The sequence below is a fragment of the Rhyacophila brunnea genome, unplaced genomic scaffold (assembly GCF_057557595.1).
Source record: "Rhyacophila brunnea isolate RB1 unplaced genomic scaffold, BYU_Rbru_1.0 scaffold_17, whole genome shotgun sequence".
Classification (NCBI taxonomy): domain Eukaryota; kingdom Metazoa; phylum Arthropoda; class Insecta; order Trichoptera; family Rhyacophilidae; genus Rhyacophila; species Rhyacophila brunnea.
In genome coordinates, this window is record NW_028232827.1 from 25,193,935 (window position 1) to 25,212,137 (window position 18,203).

The 18,203-nt window shown below is 35.7% G+C and overlaps 4 protein-coding genes across 6 annotated transcripts in view; 1 reads left to right on the plus strand and 3 right to left on the minus strand.

The window, feature by feature from the left end:
- Positions 1-1,014, minus strand: part of clu (clustered mitochondria protein homolog) — a 121,856-nt gene extending 120,842 nt beyond the window's left edge. For all 3 annotated transcript variants that reach the window (XM_085944936.1, XM_085944935.1, XM_085944934.1), the window contains exon 1: positions 788-1,014. In XM_085944936.1, coding sequence (XP_085801062.1) covers positions 788-905 — 118 coding nt within the window. In that variant the 5' untranslated portion in view covers positions 906-1,014. The remainder of the gene's footprint in view (positions 1-787) is intronic.
- A 1,834-nt stretch (positions 1,015-2,848) lies between these two features.
- LOC147073857 (uncharacterized) lies at positions 2,849-5,485 on the minus strand. The gene is made up of 3 exons (XM_085944613.1): positions 4,906-5,485; positions 4,116-4,210; positions 2,849-3,231 (listed from the first exon to the last, which is right to left on the minus strand). Exons 1-3 carry the CDS (start codon positions 5,390-5,392, stop codon positions 2,884-2,886), a joined length of 930 nt encoding a protein of 309 aa, XP_085800739.1. The 5' UTR covers positions 5,393-5,485; the 3' UTR covers positions 2,849-2,883.
- Positions 5,486-8,210: 2,725 nt separating this feature from the next.
- On the minus strand, positions 8,211-13,146 carry LOC147073858 (uncharacterized). Its single transcript, XM_085944194.1, has 6 exons — positions 13,094-13,146; positions 12,545-12,767; positions 11,741-11,925; positions 10,475-10,604; positions 9,468-9,637; positions 8,211-8,408 (listed from the first exon to the last, which is right to left on the minus strand). Exons 2-6 carry the CDS (start codon positions 12,749-12,751, stop codon positions 8,348-8,350), a joined length of 753 nt encoding a protein of 250 aa, XP_085800320.1. The 5' UTR covers positions 12,752-12,767; positions 13,094-13,146; the 3' UTR covers positions 8,211-8,347.
- A 1,416-nt stretch (positions 13,147-14,562) lies between these two features.
- LOC147073859 (uncharacterized) lies at positions 14,563-17,225 on the plus strand. Its single transcript, XM_085944193.1, has 3 exons — positions 14,563-15,168; positions 15,864-15,958; positions 16,843-17,225. Exons 1-3 carry the CDS (start codon positions 14,682-14,684, stop codon positions 17,188-17,190), a joined length of 930 nt encoding a protein of 309 aa, XP_085800319.1. The 5' UTR covers positions 14,563-14,681; the 3' UTR covers positions 17,191-17,225.
- The last annotated feature ends 978 nt before the right edge of the window (positions 17,226-18,203 follow it).

Genomic DNA, 18,203 nt, shown 5'->3' on the forward strand with positions numbered 1-18,203 from the left:
ATTCGTAAAAATTACGACCTTTACTCTCGAAGCAATATTATGTAAAAAGACAAATTTAACGGATATTTAGGAATTTGTAATGTGAAATAATTCTTGCATGTTTACAAATAATACGACAATTACATAAAATATTATTAAAGCCCACAGAAAATAGTTTCCTTTTGTAGTTTGGTGTGCATTATTTAAAAGATCGACGTATTATATAATTTCAAATAGTTTAGCAAGTGTACGGCCAAAAAGATTAATATAATCTTTTGTACGCAATAGACTACTAATTAGATTTTTTCAGAAACTTTCACTCACTTCAATTAGGTAAATAATAAACTGCCGATTTACAGGTGAAAATTAACGTTTGGTTTAGTTGAATGTGGAATAAAATACTAAAATTGAATAACGATTTCCGGTGTTACTCAGAATTAACACAAAAATAAAAATATAACAAGATAAAAACTTTGATGTGTTTTTTGGTTGTGTGTGCATGTCATTTGTTGTTGTTTCCGCGTATGCACATTATGAAAAACTTTTAATTTTCATGTGACGCAACCGATTTCATTAGACGGGATTGATATTTCAGTGGGCCAAAGTTGCGATAAGTCACATGTCTAGATGGTCACATGCTTTTCCTCCGGAGTGGGTAATCAGATCGATAAATTGACGAAACCACTTGCAAATCCAATAATCTTCTCATACGATATTCACAAAACCCGGAATACAAAATGTTACATAACTAAAGGTAGGAGACCGAAATTTCAAAAGGAAAATCTAACAAAATGCCAAAATGACTTACCCTTCTTGAGTTGATCACCGGCATTGTTCTCCGGACTTTTATTACTAGATTTGTTATTTTTCACTTCATTCGTTCCATTGTGCGGCTTATTTTCATTCACTTCACTTCCGAGAGCCATAATAACACGAGGCAGAAAAAAAGAGTCCGCGATCGCGCACGGCTGTCGGCTACGGCACACACGCTCAGCTGCTTAGCACATGCGTTTCCAATAAGGTCCAGATTTGAATAACTCCTATTGGTAGACTGTAAATTTAGTAGATTCTAGCGCAATCTATTGGTGAAATAAAAAGGTAATTAAGTACAAAAAATCAATCTCTCAATACAGGAAGCTGCATACTTCACAAATGAAAATTATGTAATAAATTAGTTGTTAAATTTAAATTGTAACATACTAATGTCAATTTAACGTTTCATAATTCACGCACGTCTGAAATAACCTGAAAACTAAATTCAACAATTGCCATAAACATAAATTTAAAAACCCTAGAATCACTATGCATACTTGATGCAGTTTTAAATTTTACAACCTACCTAAATGCAATAATAAGTACTTCAATAATATTTAATTAAAAATAATGAATACTACATTATCGCATTATTCTTCTCACGTAACGAAGATATTTCTACATAATATTATAGCATGCACTTTTTTTTCATTTGATTGATGATATTGTAAATTGAATAAAATGTCATTAGGTCCATTTACCTAGATTATCCCACTTTTCATTTGTGCATCGTAGTCCACGTTTGTGCACGATTTTTTTTCCCTTTTGCACTAAAATTTGAAATTTCAACGTTGGATGATCCAGATAAATGGACCTGTTGTAATAATAATATTATCTACACGCTACAAGACAGTGCTAAAATAAAATTTTAACAACATTTTTGATCAGTACCTATGAAGGTACCTATAATATAGAGCATTTCTTATTTTTTGTAACAAAAATATTGAAAGAAAAGGCCATTATGGTTGCTGTAGTTTCTAGCAACCAGATTGTTATGCCAGCGCTCCATTGGCGAGCCAAAAGTCCGACGACAATAAGTCTTCAGATTTTTCTACGTTCTGCTACTGGCCAACAGACGTTCAACGAAACGAGTATATAATTAATTTGACGAGTAAAACAGTCGACTTTGACAGCATAGATAATATACGTAATCGTGATGGCGTTAAATGATACCGACGTTTTATGTTTTTTGGGTTATTGGGTGGCAGATAATGTAATAACGAAGCAAAGGGTACACAAATACTGGGTGAAACATTGGATAAGGAAACGAACGACATTATCCCACACAAATTTAATACGAGAATTGCGTTTGCAACCGAGCGATTTCCGCAATTATTTGCGAATGTCGGAGGATGTATACACAGAACTGTATAATTTGGTCTCCCCATTTATTAAAAAAAAAAATACTATGATGAGGGAAGCTATTTCTCCTCATGATAGATTATGTGCAACCCTGCGATTTTTGGCTGCCGGCGGAACATTCACTGACTTGCATTATAGAACTGCGATTGGAAGACAAACTCTGGGCAAGATAATTCCCGAAACTTGCCAAGTCATCATTGACGTTTTGAAAGGAGAATATTTCAAGGTGTGTATTATATTATACGTCATCTAATAAAGTTGGGCAAATTTACAAATATATCATTAACAAGTAGACATTGGTTGGTCTTATAAAGTGAACGTTTAGTGGATTGTTTTACCTATATAAATCATAGACGGCAACATCATAAGAATGGCAGACAAGATGCATTTGAGATAGGTATATATATAGTCACAAATAAGGCCATCGTTGACATGCTAAATATTCAATAGACCATTAGAATGCTGTACCTAGCCAGGACTCTCCATATAGGCTGTAAGCAAGCTGCTTAATTATTCCTGTTGAATGTATTGTAATACTAGTCATATTCTTCGAAAAGCAAGCATGGAATTTGATTTCTAAATGAGGCCACATAATAATATAGGTTTGCTAACATAGCTCAAATACTTACCATTTGTTGTATCGCTTAAGCTAAGGTTTATAGGCATAAAAACAAACAAAAAAACAAATATTTTTACAAGATATTTATTCATACAAAAAACATTAATTTATTATACCGGCTTTTGTACATTTTTGCTTAATATACGATAAACTGGTTGAGTATGAACAGTAGTTGCTGGCATTATTTTGTCACTTTGTCCCATAAAGGCAACTTCATGCATCAGCTTCTCGGCCAGCAATCTTTGTCCCTGTGACATCGATCGTAGTTTCATGGCCATCATTTTGCCAAAAACATCAAATTCATCTTCAGTCTTGCTTAGTTTGTCGGTGATTAATTCTAACACTTTGTTGGCGCTATCATTCGATTTTTTTCGTTTGAACGATGGGGGTTCTGGTGCTCTATTGAGATTCGACCTTGGAGTAGTCGACAACGTGGATGTTGAAGGCGAATATTCTATCTGTAAATAAAATGTTGATTATTTTTTGTTGCAGTTCCCTGATACGCACGAAGAAATGGAGACGATTGCAGAAGAATTTAATAGTAAATGGCAATTTCCAAATTGCCTGGGCGCAGTTGATGGGAAACACATTGCAATCGTGCCACCTGCAGGCGCCGGCTCCCACTTTTATAATTACAAACATTTCCACAGCATTGTTTTGATGGCGATTGCAAATGCTAATTATGAATTTATTTATGTTGATGTTGGAACAAATGGACGTATTTCTGATGGAGGCGTACTGAGAAAATCTGATTTTTTCATACGTTTAGACGAAGGCAGATTAAAAATACCTGCACCAAAAAAACCTACTGCTAATTCTGATGCACTGCCATTTGTTTATATTGGCGATGAAGCCTTTGCATTACGTAACGATTTCATAAAGCCGTATTCACAAAGGCAATTGAATCACAGTAAAAGAATATATAATTATCGGACATGCAGAGCCAGGCGAATTATAGAAAATGTTTTTGGCATTTTAGCTGCTAGATTCCGCATTTTTCAAGCTCCAATAAACATGAAAATTGAAAATATCAATACAGTTGTATTAACTTGCTGTGTGCTGCACAACTTTCTTCGTCGCAAATCAACACATACTTATACTCCTTCTCATGACCTTGATAGGGAAAATCCTGAGACAGGTTTAATAGAGCTCGGACTGAGGTCACAGGACACCTTAGCGCCTTTGGAAGCAACGACTAATCGGAACTCGACTGCCAATGCTAAGAAAGCGCGAGGAGATTTCGAAAAATATTTTAATACTACCGGGGCTGTCACATGGCAAGAAAGTATGATAAGCAATAGATAAATTAAACCAATGTAACAATTTAGTTAAAATGTTTTACCTCAATACAATCTTCGTTGTTTAACGAGTTGGAGTAACTCTCATCAGGAGACATGTTTTCCAAATCGTCCACCATGCTGGATATTGAGCTCGATTCTGTAAAACAAAATGTAAATTGTTAAAATACAACATAATACTCAAACTTGTTTTTTATTATCTCTCCCCTAAGTACCCATTCCTTCATACGGTTAATATTGATATTGGTATAATTGGTGTAATCCAGTATATCGGGTATTTTCAAAATGTGTTTTCCGCTGTATTCCTCATAACCAAACTGTACCATTAATTTTGATTGATGATTGACGATTTATTGATTGTCTCTGAAGGAACCTAACTCGAGCGATTTTTGATTTTATGATCATTTCTTTTCTTCTTCTTTCGACCATGTCCGATCATAATATGGACCTCCACGGAGTGGAGGTTTGTATTGACAGATTTTGTTTTTACGAGAAATGAATGTCAGCCACTTGCTCAACATATTAGGTCCATACTCTGACTCATACACAAATTGAAATTCAATGTGTACTTGTCAGACCCAGGATTTGAACCTGGGACCCGACCACGACTCAATAAGCCGCGCTTCCACCGCCATGATCGTACCTATATATTATTATTTCTTACCTACCTCAGCAAAGAATAAATAATTTTATTGTGACTAGAAATGATTCATAGCTGTATGTTTTAATTGCTTAATAGTAGCTAATCTAATGCGATGTCACTTTCAGAGCTAGGTACGACAATTTCATAATCTGCACGTGTATAATAAATAGCTTTAAAGCATTCCTACGTACCTTCCATTTGGTCGTTCAAGAACTCCAAATTTTTATAGTACCACAGTTTGGGTAGATAAACTGCGTCTGTGCCGGCTCCGCTTCGATATGATGTCCTTACTTTATTTCTCTCCTTTCTGTAACCCGACCTCAATGTCTGTATTTTCTTTTTAACATCGTCGACCCTTGCCTGCGGCTCCACCTTGATTAAAATCTCCAAAAGTTCCGCATACGCCAAGGACTTGGCATCACGATTCTTGTATAGTGGGCTGGTCGTCTTCCACAACGATGGGTTGTCTTTAAAACAACTAATAAAATCTTCCAAGAAACTTTTCGAATGCACTCGTAGATCTACCATTGTTGTTATCGATGTGAGATGTCCGAACACTTTGAATGACAGTAAAATAATGATGGCGCTGTCGTCCGTCGGCATAGATATAAATAATGTGACGGTAAAGCGTGGTGAACGTACGAATTTCAGCGGCTCGGCGAGTAAAATATCAAACATGTTTGAAATCCAACGAGCCTGGTCTGCGGATTAAAAAGTCCGCAGACCTGGGGTGCTCCACGCGAAAAAAAAGTCCGAAGACTCTAAATCGTCTGACTTGCGTGCCAATGGAGCGCCGGCATAAAATATAATGGCCCGACAGATTGCCATCACGTCACGTGCTGTCACTTTTAGATAGAGATAGTGATTCATTAGGACCTAATGAATCAGTATCTCTATCTCAGAATGATAGCACATAACGTGATGGTAATGTAAGTGGGCCACAAAGAGATTGATCTGACGGACCATTACTCTATTCCCCAATGGTAGGTACTCACAGAAATGTTTTAGCTAGGTATACATACCTTTTCTAATTCATAATAATATTTAAATTCTTCGCCTAATTACACAACAAAATTGACGATAAATGGTGAAGAAATATAGGTAGGTAGTTACCAACGTTCCCTCTAATTTTTCTATTGTGTGTGCGGATCATCAACGCATCTGAGCAGTGGCGTAACAACTAGGGTTGGTGTCACCCGGTGCACACCCCCCCACAAACACACACATGCAATTTTTCATTAAAACTTATATTTTTAAGGTATATTAATTTCAGTGATTTTATGTAATAATAACACTAACAACAATAATTTTTGACTTTTTTTAAAGATACAACCTACATTCAATCCACTTCTTTCCAGACGTGAATAAAATTCTTCTTGCATATTTGCTGCGGAGCATATGATGCTCTTTTACAATATTTTTGTGTGAGGACTGTGCGGGGGATGCGCGTACACATTTTGGCAGGTGTGCGCACGCACACGCGCACACCTTATAGGGAACATTGGTAGGTACCTATCTATACTTTATATATTTATATTATCATCAGCCTAAATCTATCCATTGGTCGATGCATGCCTCAGGATCAAACGGCCTCCAGGTATAACTTGTCTAATTTGTACAGTGATTGCTCCTTCTTCGCGCTGTGTCCAGCCCATCTTCATAATTATATATTTATAGGTATTCATAATTGGGTATAACTTTTAAGCTACCTATACAGAAAATCTAAGTTGTGCAGATATCATTTATCCATGTGTGCAAGTTCTGTTGTATTCAGTTGTTGTCTTATTCGCCCCGCCAGGCATTTAGGCAGTGAATGCAGTGCAGAAAATTGGTTGTGGTGTGTCCCACCTTGAACGCCAATTAATATCTACGTGGGGTAGAAAAATGACTTCTTCACCCTCATACAGCCATATTCTTAGAAAGCCTCCTTACTGCAGAGAGTGTTAAGTTTCATTGAAACACTACCCTCATTTGAATGAGGACATAAGTACATTTCTTCATTCTTTACTTCGAGGAAATTAGAAATCAGGGAAACAATTGCTTTATTTTGACAATAATTTGCTACATATTCATTTTAAACAGATTTTCTTTTCACAGGGCCAATGCCATAAAGGTGTCAAGGTTAGTTCTGGTATACAATCTGCTCCCACATTGTAAGATGGAGACACTAGGTATACATACGAATATTTAAAATATTTTCTGGTGTCCCTTAGGGCTCAAACTTGGAGCCATTGTTGTTCACGATATTTATAAATGACAGCAATAGTCATTAAAAATGCCATGTTTTTGTTGTTCGCTGATAACTTGAAACTCTTGATGGTAGTTGTCGCCTTGGATGATTGTCATCAACTCCAACTTGATATAAATAATATATTAGATTGGAGCAGGCGTAACCAACTGTACTTCAATATTGATAAATGCAATATTTTATCGTTTACTGGAGCCTCGCGAGTATTATTTTTCCAATATTCGATGCATGGCAGAGTTCTTTCGCGAATACCTTCTGTAAGGGATCTTGGCATTGCGTTTGATAGTAAGCTCAAGCTGAAATGTAGTGGTCATATGGCTGTTGTTTGTAAAAAAGCACTTCAAATGTTTGTCTTCGTCTTGCGTACTTCCCGGGTCTTTTCGGATGTTACGGTATTAAAAATTCTCTATAACTCCTCAGTTAGAAGCTGGCTTGAGGGTGGGTCGATTGTTTGGACCCCACATCAGTTGAGATGCGACCTTATGGTGGAGCGAGTTCAAAGGAAATGTTTGAGACTCCTTTACTTGAGGTAGTATGGATACTATACGTGGCTTTATCCAACTAACTGGCTTCCTCTTAGGTATGCTTACATACTGTAGCTTAAACATGAGACGATATTTATATTTGGCCACATATTTTTTCCGACTCATACGTGGTGAAAATGAGAATTTTGCCATTCTTGGTAGTATTGACCTGTGTGTCCTTGATAACCATCTTAGGAATCGGGAGCATCAGTTGTTTGTTCTCCCAAGGTCTAAAACTAACCTGCCATTGGTAATGCAAATTGGGAGGGCAATAACTCTGTTCAACCACATCACTTGGGATATTAATATATTCCACCTGCGTGAAGATGAGTATAGGTGGGCATTATTTTATAAATTCTTAAAATAGGGTCTGCCCAGCTCATTCAGTGTACTTCCTTGTATCTAATTTTTTTTTTTTTTTTTGTATTTACGATTTTCTACTGTTTAATAACTTAATACTAATCAATTTATTTTTTATATAATACTGTTTTAATAATATTATATCTTTGTTTCTAAATGTTATGTAGTGACTGTCTTAAATTAATAATTTGTAATGTTCACTATGTAAAAATAAAATTTGAAAAATTTAATACATATTATTGTGTAGCTCAGCAGATAATTTATATTTCCAAAGTTTATTGAGTTCGGAGACCACTGATCTAATTGCATAATGTGGTACAATTAAGTGTAAGATAAACGGGTAAATAAAAAGGCAATCCAATATTAATTTGATGTACTTTTATTAAAAAAGAATAAATAAAACATTTCATTAATTAATCTCTCTTCTGACAATCAGATAAGAAGAACACATCAGAAAACGACCACAAAGTTTGTAGTCCGATACTAATTAAAATATATATTTCATTCAATCCAGTCGTCGCCTATATTACAGGGGGATGTCTCCAATAGGTCATTAGATTCGCTGAAAACAAGAAAAAAAGACAGATTTAAGATTTTAAATTTTGTACTAGCGTGCGGCATAAGTTGTGTGGTGTGTGACTTACAATTTGGGTGTGTAAAATAATATTACAAGTGCAGTAGAATCTCGGTTATCCGGAATTCTTTTGATCATTAGTTTCAGAGATACAGTTTAAAATATATAATTAGTATACAAGGAAATTTTTAAAAAATTGCTATTAAAAAGGTTTGTTCCGGAAGTATGTACCTATGTAATATAGATTTTTTTTTTATCGTTATCTGATTTATTTTCATCCCCAATTAGTTTGCACAAACGAGGTTCTACTGTGAAACGTGCTGCTAATATATATTTACAATTTTACATTATTGTTCATCTAAATAATGATGGCTCATTATGTAAAAAACTTCATTTTAGCTTATAACATTAAAGCCAAGTGTTTTGATTTGAACCTAGCAAATAAGCCGGCTCTCACATCTCACATATTGGGATGGAGCGACGGGCGAGCATATGGTATAGGAATGACCAATTCGTAAGCGTATGCGTTCTGACGACTTCGACTCGCAGCCCGAGACGCATGCGATTTGTTGGTACCAGCACTAGATGTTTTTCTCAAACTAAAAATTCGCATTCCACAAATGTGCGGAGCTACATTTGGTGACGTGTGTTTTGTGAATAACGATGTCTCATCAACGTATTTGACACGTTGCAGACGAGACGAGTTTTGATGTGCGAACCGGCTAAATCTGAAGGATATAGCTTGCTACAAATGAATCTGTAATACTAAGCTATAGCTTTGCCTTATAGTAAATTCACCACAGTAAATAGACGTAAGGTGTGCAGACACCATTTCTTCCCGTCCATAAAAAGTAGGCGGAGCTTATTTATGTATCAACATTTACTATCGCTCACAGTGCTTCCACAACTTGTGTCATATAAGCTTCTCCCATTCTTTATTGTTACCCACCCAAACTATCAAACCATAGTCTCTATGAGGTACGTTTTTTTTCATCAAACTATTTAGTGCATATTGTATTATTAAGTATGTACAAAGAAAAAATTAACCTGTCTAACGAAGGGTCGTTGCTGAACATTTCGGTGGGCACAGTTGGCGGGGCCCGCTCTGGAACGAGTTCTAGGAAGCTTTGGCGGGATTGGAGATGACGTTCCACCTCTTCGGGAGTCATATGGCCATCCGAAGTCAAACTCAGTGATTTGGCATGGGACACCTGATGCTGTAAACATTTTAATTGAACCGTTAAGCTTAGTACAGATCTATGTAAGTACATCTTTCAACAAACAAATTATAGAAATGTTTACAAACTTTTTCCGATACACAAACATTTGTTTTAAATTCAACACAATATGTTGACACCTGCAAACAATATTACTATCAAATTAAACGTAGTTTGGACGAATAACATGCAATTTTCACACGTTGCTAATTCTGGTGAAAATCTAAAACATTTTCTGCAAACACATCGATACTTGTTTATGTTTATTTGTTTGCGGACACATGTATGTATTTCTGTACTAGGCTTTAGCAAAATAAGCTACAGCTTTAAATGTATGGTATGATTATGGTCAATGAAAACATTATAAACTTAACATTGTGAGCTAGAACAAGTATGTAAATCACTATTTCTCTTCCAAGTTATAGTATATTTTGGAGCAATCTCACAATGTGGAAGTATCATGACTTTTTAAAATGTTGTTAGTTATTCACTCAGCCGATTCCCAACTTGTGGATCCAAACACAATAATTGAAAATGGGATAAAGGTAAGTGTTCTTGCTTCTTCTTCATGGTGGACGAACTCTACCCAATATAATTACAGGTAACTCTTATTTCGTTCGTTATATTTTGATCGATTTTTAATAATATTTAATGTGCCACAAGAGGCCAAGCAGGGTAAATTATGTAGATTATTTTTTGCAACGCTGAACAAAATCAGATTAAAAACTGGGGACCAAAAAGAGTAGAAGGAGCTGTGGGACCCCTTCATCCACTAGTGCATCGATCTCGGCTAATAATAATTATAATACCTATAAATCAGTAGATATAATTGCTTACCGGGGGTAGACTGTTTTGAATGACTTTCTTTGGAGGCGGAGGTCTCTTTCTTTTGATGACATTTTGAGCTTTGCTTGCCGACAAGTTTGAACCGCTTCCGTGACTACTGGTAGCCGGTTCCATTCGTCTCCTGAAATATTATTTTCACATAAGAAACATGATATCATCCAAATATTTTATCGTAATAACATAATAAATCAAAAAATTATATTTTCTTGCCGAACAAAAAGCACACTTTACGAAACACTTGTAAGGTGTGCTCACAATATATGACTCGGAAACCTGGATATTAACTCTGCAAAATAAACGGGCCTAGAAAATTTTGAAGTAAAAATTCTCTGCCATATCTATGGACCAATCAGGGACGGCAACAATTGGAAGAACAAAAAACAATGATGAGGTCAAGTGGAGGCTTTCCGTGAAGCAGTCGATTCGGCAGAAAATACTAATATATTAAAAAGCTGCAAATTTGCCATAGCCACCCGGAATGTAAAAAAATCAAAATGTCCTACCCAATGGTAGTTATCGCAAATTTGATATTCATGGTTTTCATACTGGTAGCTTGTCCTAAAACTGTCATTGCTGAGCTCTGCTGTGCGAAGATTCAAGCACAATTCAATCTATTACGTTTGAAAGACGGTGCTGGTTAGGTCATGTGGTCTGAATGAGTGACAATGAACCTGGAGAAAATAATTTAGAGCAATCCAAGAAGAGGCAGGTGGAAAATTCACTGACCATTCCACAAGCAACATGCCTTGGTTGTGATTTCATATTTATCCGTGTAGTGTAAAGGACAGAAGCGGGGGTTAGGTAGATATATATGTACGTGAGTGGGGATTTGTAGTTCCACATATTATTGAAACATCTGCAGTCATGGTATAATCTTAAGTCTATACCTACATGGCGCTACCAATAACTGCTGTATGATTGGGATAACCGATTCAGAAACTAACCACCATGGATAGGAACATGACACCCACCCTGATGATGAACATATTGAGAAAAATATTCTATGCGGAGCACTATTTTAACATCCTTACAGTTTACCGGCTGAACACAGAACTATTCTAACTCACATTTGAAATATTATACAAGTTCTTTAAAACAACATTGAAATTATTTATTATTTTTATGGATATAATATTTTAGTATGATTATTGATAAAACAATGGTGCATACATTTGTCCATGTAAATAATAAATAGCTGAAGTAGGCTGTTTCAAAAAAATCATCTGTAAAATATTTCAATAAATAACATTTAATAACTTTTTGGGCTGTTCAAGTCGACTGGTTTCAGCATCTTCAGAAGAGTCAGTCTCATCACTTTCGGATGAACTGTTGTCAGGTTTCTCGTACTGCAGCAGTCTGTCCAATAAGAAACTTCTGTCTCGACAAGCTTTCAGCAGTCGCTTTTGTGAGGACCGCAGAGAATCTTGGAAGCATTCATTTTCCTGAAACAGGGATCGAAATTCATTGAATTCTGTCAACTGTAACCACATACTTGACCTCACTTACATACAAAAAGCAGAAACACGTTAACAACACGTCACATGAGCACACGGTATGGTCATGTCACTGCCAAAAATTGTGCAATCTATTTAAATGCACCAGAACCACATTGAAGTCACTTCACACTAGGTACCACCCTCACTCGTGATAGATTTTTTTTTCTTCACATTTTCGAGTCACGTAATTTCACATATCTTTGATTTTAGTGGTTTGGAAGCGAGCAACAAATTACAGGTAATTTACGCAATGTTTTTATAGATTGTCAGTGATTATTATAGAATGTTTTGATGGATTTAGCAAATGAGCACACATGATGTGATGGTAATGTGTTTCAAGCTATAAAAACATTGTGCCGATTGTCTGTCATTTGTAGCTCCCTTTCAAACTATTAAAATCAAAATATGCTTAAATTCGCAGAAAATAAAATAACATTTCATCATGCGTGAGATTGGTGGTGTGGCGTCATACGGGCGAGGTGACTTCAGTGTGCTTAATTAAGCAATAAATAATTTGATTAGGACTTTTCACAACGACCTACAAGTTCTTTGGCGGATTACTTACATAAATAAGGTATTTGAGTTTTTTCTTGAGTGTATTATACTGCAGTTTGTAGTTGATCTGTTCGGGTTCACTCTGACTACTGTCGCTGGAATAATCATCATCGGGGGGAGGCGCCCCCCTCTGATTGATTCGTTGCCCCCCGCGGCCGGCCGCCTGGCCCTCGGCCTGCATATTGGCTATTGAACGGCAGTACCACCCGTCTAGCATTTTGGTCCGTGATCAGCTATAAAAACAATTAAATAAACTACATTTATTAAGTTAACGCTGCTTGTAGGTATCCACAGCAACAACTATAAATACAACAACAACCAAACTTTTCCATAGGCACGAGAATCCGTGCCAAGTTAGCAACTCAATTCCGAAATTACTAAAAAACCAATTTGACGTTTAGGGCACATACATAACAATGTTTTATAAATTATGGTTTTACACACTTTACACATATGTATCAAATATAAGTGTATTCCTTAGCTTTATAGTTGGTTAAACTATTTGATTAAGATTATAGAATAGATTGTCAGCAGACGAAAATATTAAACTTATACATACTTTTGGCAAAATTATGTGACAACGATCGTCATGTAAATAAAACGTCCGATTATGTCCAATTTAAATTTAATTTTGTTGGCAGCATCGTTTAGGGATACCATTAAAAAAATACGCTTCAAAGTCATAGACAAAATAATGTTGTCGGAAAAAAACTTAGGACCACTAGGACCAATATTAGATTAGTTACAGGTCAACCTCGTAAAATTTTCAAACAGGGCAGAACACAGACATAAAACGCCAATGACTTCAAAGTTCTGCATGCCCAAAATGAGGTTTTTTTATATAAAATTAATATATAAATAAATAAATTATATAAATTCGTTTACTCGTTATTCTGAAAAATTTAGCACACTGACCTCTTTTCACAATGATTTCCTATGTGAAAAAGGAAACTGAAGCGCCTAGTTTCAAAACCCTCTAAAACGATTTAAGGTAGGTAGTTTTGAGAAAAATGACAAAAACTCAAATCAATTAAATCTGTGAACTAACTTTATGTATTTAATTCGTGCATTTTAAAGAGTATTTTGTTTAATATCGTTAACTCACTTTTAGCATATTATTTCACTAAGAAATTGAAAATAAAATGATTTACATTTTAAGGTATTTTAAAACTACTCACCTATAAAATATATTTATTCAAAAATAGTCAAAGTAAGTAGGTCACTAAAATTATCAATGTAAAATTATGTTTACAACATAAAATTTAATGATTATACATACTAATTTAAAAACACCTCGGATATATACCTACCAGAAAAGACCTTTTTCTGAAAAAAAAATACGTCTGACGAGACTCGAATCTGTAACCGCTGGATTCGCGCCAGCGCGATTGGCTTATCCATTTTAGGGGTATTTGAAAAGCACACAAAATCATTTTAGCGGGTTTTGAAATGTATCCTATTTTTTGATCATACGTATTGATCAAAGAGATTGGACTCCTCTCAATTCAATCTCTTTGGAATTGACGGTTTTTGGCATTTTTTAATCATATAGGTAACAAAAATATCCATGTCAAAACATTTATTTCAAAACTTTATGTATTTAATTCGTGCATTTTAAAGAGTATTTTGTTTAATATCGTTAACTCACTTTTAGCATATTATTTCACTAAGAAATTGAAAATAAAATGATTTACATTTTAAGGTATTTTAAAACTTTCAAAACCCGTTTTAGGGGGATTTGAAACTACACGCTAATTCTTCATTCTGAGAAAACCAAGGTTCAATATATTTTGTTCCTTTTAACTAAGTAACTAGGTACCTATCTACATAAAAAGTTTATTTCTAATGTAGACGATGATATCGATGGGTACATTTAGATTTTCTAGTAAATCAAAGAGTTTGGATTGTCTTTCAATATCTCGGACAAAACTATGAAACTTAAGTAGGAAGTAGGTCTTTTAAGAAAAAGTTATTGGCATCTAATGTAGGTAAGTACCTATGGCACTGTCAATAGCACTTACTCTAATGCCGGCGCTCCATTGGCACGCAAGTCAGACGATTTAGAGTCTTCGGACTTTTTTTTCGCGTGGAGCACCCCAGGTCTGCGGACTTTTTAATCCGCAGACCAGGCTCGTTGGATTTCAAACATGTTTGATATTTTACTCGCCGAGCCGCTGAAATTCGTACGTTCACCACGCTTTACCGTCACATTATTTATATCTATGCCGACGGACGACAGCGCCATCATTATTTTACTGTCATTCAAAGTGTTCGGACATCTCACATCGATAACAACAATGGTAGATCTACGAGTGCATTCGAAAAGTTTCTTGGAAGATTTTATTAGTTGTTTTAAAGACAACCCATCGTTGTGGAAGACGACCAGCCCACTATACAAGAATCGTGATGCCAAGTCCTTGGCGTATGCGGAACTTTTGGAGATTTTAATCAAGGTGGAGCCGCAGGCAAGGGTCGACGATGTTAAAAAGAAAATACAGACATTGAGGTCGGGTTACAGAAAGGAGAGAAATAAAGTAAGGACATCATATCGAAGCGGAGCCGGCACAGACGCAGTTTATCTACCCAAACTGTGGTACTATAAAAATTTGGAGTTCTTGAACGACCAAATGGAAGGTACGTAGGAATGCTTTAAAGCTATTTATTATACACGTGCAGATTATGAAATTGTCGTACCTAGCTCTGAAAGTGACATCGCATTAGATTAGCTACTATTAAGCAATTAAAACATACAGCTATGAATCATTTCTAGTCACAATAAAATTATTTATTCTTTGCTGAGGTAGGTAAGAAATAATAATATATAGGTACGATCATGGCGGTGGAAGCGCGGCTTATTGAGTCGTGGTCGGGTCCCAGGTTCAAATCCTGGGTCTGACAAGTACACATTGAATTTCAATTTGTGTATGAGTCAGAGTATGGACCTAATATGTTGAGCAAGTGGCTGACATTCATTTCTCGTAAAAACAAAATCTGTCAATACAAACCTCCACTCCGTGGAGGTCCATATTATGATCGGACATGGTCGAAAGAAGAAGAAAAGAAATGATCATAAAATCAAAAATCGCTCGAGTTAGGTTCCTTCAGAGACAATCAATAAATCGTCAATCATCAATCAAAATTAATGGTACAGTTTGGTTATGAGGAATACAGCGGAAAACACATTTTGAAAATACCCGATATACTGGATTACACCAATTATACCAATATCAATATTAACCGTATGAAGGAATGGGTACTTAGGGGAGAGATAATAAAAAACAAGTTTGAGTATTATGTTGTATTTTAACAATTTACATTTTGTTTTACAGAATCGAGCTCAATATCCAGCATGGTGGACGATTTGGAAAACATGTCTCCTGATGAGAGTTACTCCAACTCGTTAAACAACGAAGATTGTATTGAGGTAAAACATTTTAACTAAATTGTTACATTGGTTTAATTTATCTATTGCTTATCATACTTTCTTGCCATGTGACAGCCCCGGTAGTATTAAAATATTTTTCGAAATCTCCTCGCGCTTTCTTAGCATTGGCAGTCGAGTTCCGATTAGTCGTTGCTTCCAAAGGCGCTAAGGTGTCCTGTGACCTCAGTCCGAGCTCTATTAAACCTGTCTCAGGATTTTCCCTATCAAGGTCATGAGAAGGAGTATAAGTATGTGTTGATTTGCGACGAAGAAAGTTGTGCAGCACACAGCAAGTTAATACAACTGTATTGATATTTTCAATTTTCATGTTTATTGGAGCTTGAAAAATGCGGAATCTAGCAGCTAAAATGCCAAAAACATTTTCTATAATTCGCCTGGCTCTGCATGTCCGATAATTATATATTCTTTTACTGTGATTCAATTGCCTTTGTGAATACGGCTTTATGAAATCGTTACGTAATGCAAAGGCTTCATCGCCAATATAAACAAATGGCAGTGCATCAGAATTAGCAGTAGGTTTTTTTGGTGCAGGTATTTTTAATCTGCCTTCGTCTAAACGTATGAAAAAATCAGATTTTCTCAGTACGCCTCCATCAGAAATACGTCCATTTGTTCCAACATCAACATAAATAAATTCATAATTAGCATTTGCAATCGCCATCAAAACAATGCTGTGGAAATGTTTGTAATTATAAAAGTGGGAGCCGGCGCCTGCAGGTGGCACGATTGCAATGTGTTTCCCATCAACTGCGCCCAGGCAATTTGGAAATTGCCATTTACTATTAAATTCTTCTGCAATCGTCTCCATTTCTTCGTGCGTATCAGGGAACTGCAACAAAAAATAATCAACATTTTATTTACAGATAGAATATTCGCCTTCAACATCCACGTTGTCGACTACTCCAAGGTCGAATCTCAATAGAGCACCAGAACCCCCATCGTTCAAACGAAAAAAATCGAATGATAGCGCCAACAAAGTGTTAGAATTAATCACCGACAAACTAAGCAAGACTGAAGATGAATTTGATGTTTTTGGCAAAATGATGGCCATGAAACTACGATCGATGTCACAGGGACAAAGATTGCTGGCCGAGAAGCTGATGCATGAAGTTGCCTTTATGGGACAAAGTGACAAAATAATGCCAGCAACTACTGTTCATACTCAACCAGTTTATCGTATATTAAGCAAAAATGTACAAAAGCCGGTATAATAAATTAATGTTTTTTGTATGAATAAATATCTTGTAAAAATATTTGTTTTTTTGTTTGTTTTTATGCCTATAAACCTTAGCTTAAGCGATACAACAAATGGTAAGTATTTGAGCTATGTTAGCAAACCTATATTATTATGTGGCCTCATTTAGAAATCAAATTCCATGCTTGCTTTTCGAAGAATATGACTAGTATTACAATACATTCAACAGGAATAATTAAGCAGCTTGCTTACAGCCTATATGGAGAGTCCTGGCTAGGTACAGCATTCTAATGGTCTATTGAATATTTAGCATGTCAACGATGGCCTTATTTGTGACTATATATATACCTATCTCAAATGCATCTTGTCTGCCATTCTTATGATGTTGCCGTCTATGATTTATATAGGTAAAACAATCCACTAAACGTTCACTTTATAAGACCAACCAATGTCTACTTGTTAATGATATATTTGTAAATTTGCCCAACTTTATTAGATGACGTATAATATAATACACACCTTGAAATATTCTCCTTTCAAAACGTCAATGATGACTTGGCAAGTTTCGGGAATTATCTTGCCCAGAGTTTGTCTTCCAATCGCAGTTCTATAATGCAAGTCAGTGAATGTTCCGCCGGCAGCCAAAAATCGCAGGGTTGCACATAATCTATCATGAGGAGAAATAGCTTCCCTCATCATAGTATTTTTTTTTTTAATAAATGGGGAGACCAAATTATACAGTTCTGTGTATACATCCTCCGACATTCGCAAATAATTGCGGAAATCGCTCGGTTGCAAACGCAATTCTCGTATTAAATTTGTGTGGGATAATGTCGTTCGTTTCCTTATCCAATGTTTCACCCAGTATTTGTGTACCCTTTGCTTCGTTATTACATTATCTGCCACCCAATAACCCAAAAAACATAAAACGTCGGTATCATTTAACGCCATCACGATTACGTATATTATCTATGCTGTCAAAGTCGACTGTTTTACTCGTCAAATTAATTATATACTCGTTTCGTTGAA

Excerpts from the sequence above, each read along its gene's own strand:
- LOC147073857 (XM_085944613.1), bottom strand. The coding sequence starts at position 5,392 with ATGTTTGATATTTTACTCGCCGAGCCGCTGAAATTCGTACGTTCACCA. Across the intron at positions 4,211-4,905 it reads CTTGAACGACCAAATGGAAG|AATCGAGCTCAATATCCAGC; the intron begins GTACGTAGGAAT and ends TTTGTTTTACAG. Across the intron at positions 3,232-4,115 it reads ACAACGAAGATTGTATTGAG|ATAGAATATTCGCCTTCAAC; the intron begins GTAAAACATTTT and ends TTTTATTTACAG.
- LOC147073858 (XM_085944194.1), bottom strand. The coding sequence starts at position 12,751 with ATGCTAGACGGGTGGTACTGCCGTTCAATAGCCAATATGCAGGCCGAG. Across the intron at positions 10,605-11,740 it reads CGACTTGAACAGCCCAAAAA|GAGACGAATGGAACCGGCTA; the intron begins GTTATTAAATGT and ends ATAATATTTCAG. Across the intron at positions 9,638-10,474 it reads TTCAAAACAGTCTACCCCCG|CATCAGGTGTCCCATGCCAA; the intron begins GTAAGCAATTAT and ends AAATGTTTACAG.
- LOC147073859 (XM_085944193.1), top strand. The coding sequence starts at position 14,682 with ATGTTTGATATTTTACTCGCCGAGCCGCTGAAATTCGTACGTTCACCA. Across the intron at positions 15,169-15,863 it reads CTTGAACGACCAAATGGAAG|AATCGAGCTCAATATCCAGC; the intron begins GTACGTAGGAAT and ends TTTGTTTTACAG. Across the intron at positions 15,959-16,842 it reads ACAACGAAGATTGTATTGAG|ATAGAATATTCGCCTTCAAC; the intron begins GTAAAACATTTT and ends TTTTATTTACAG.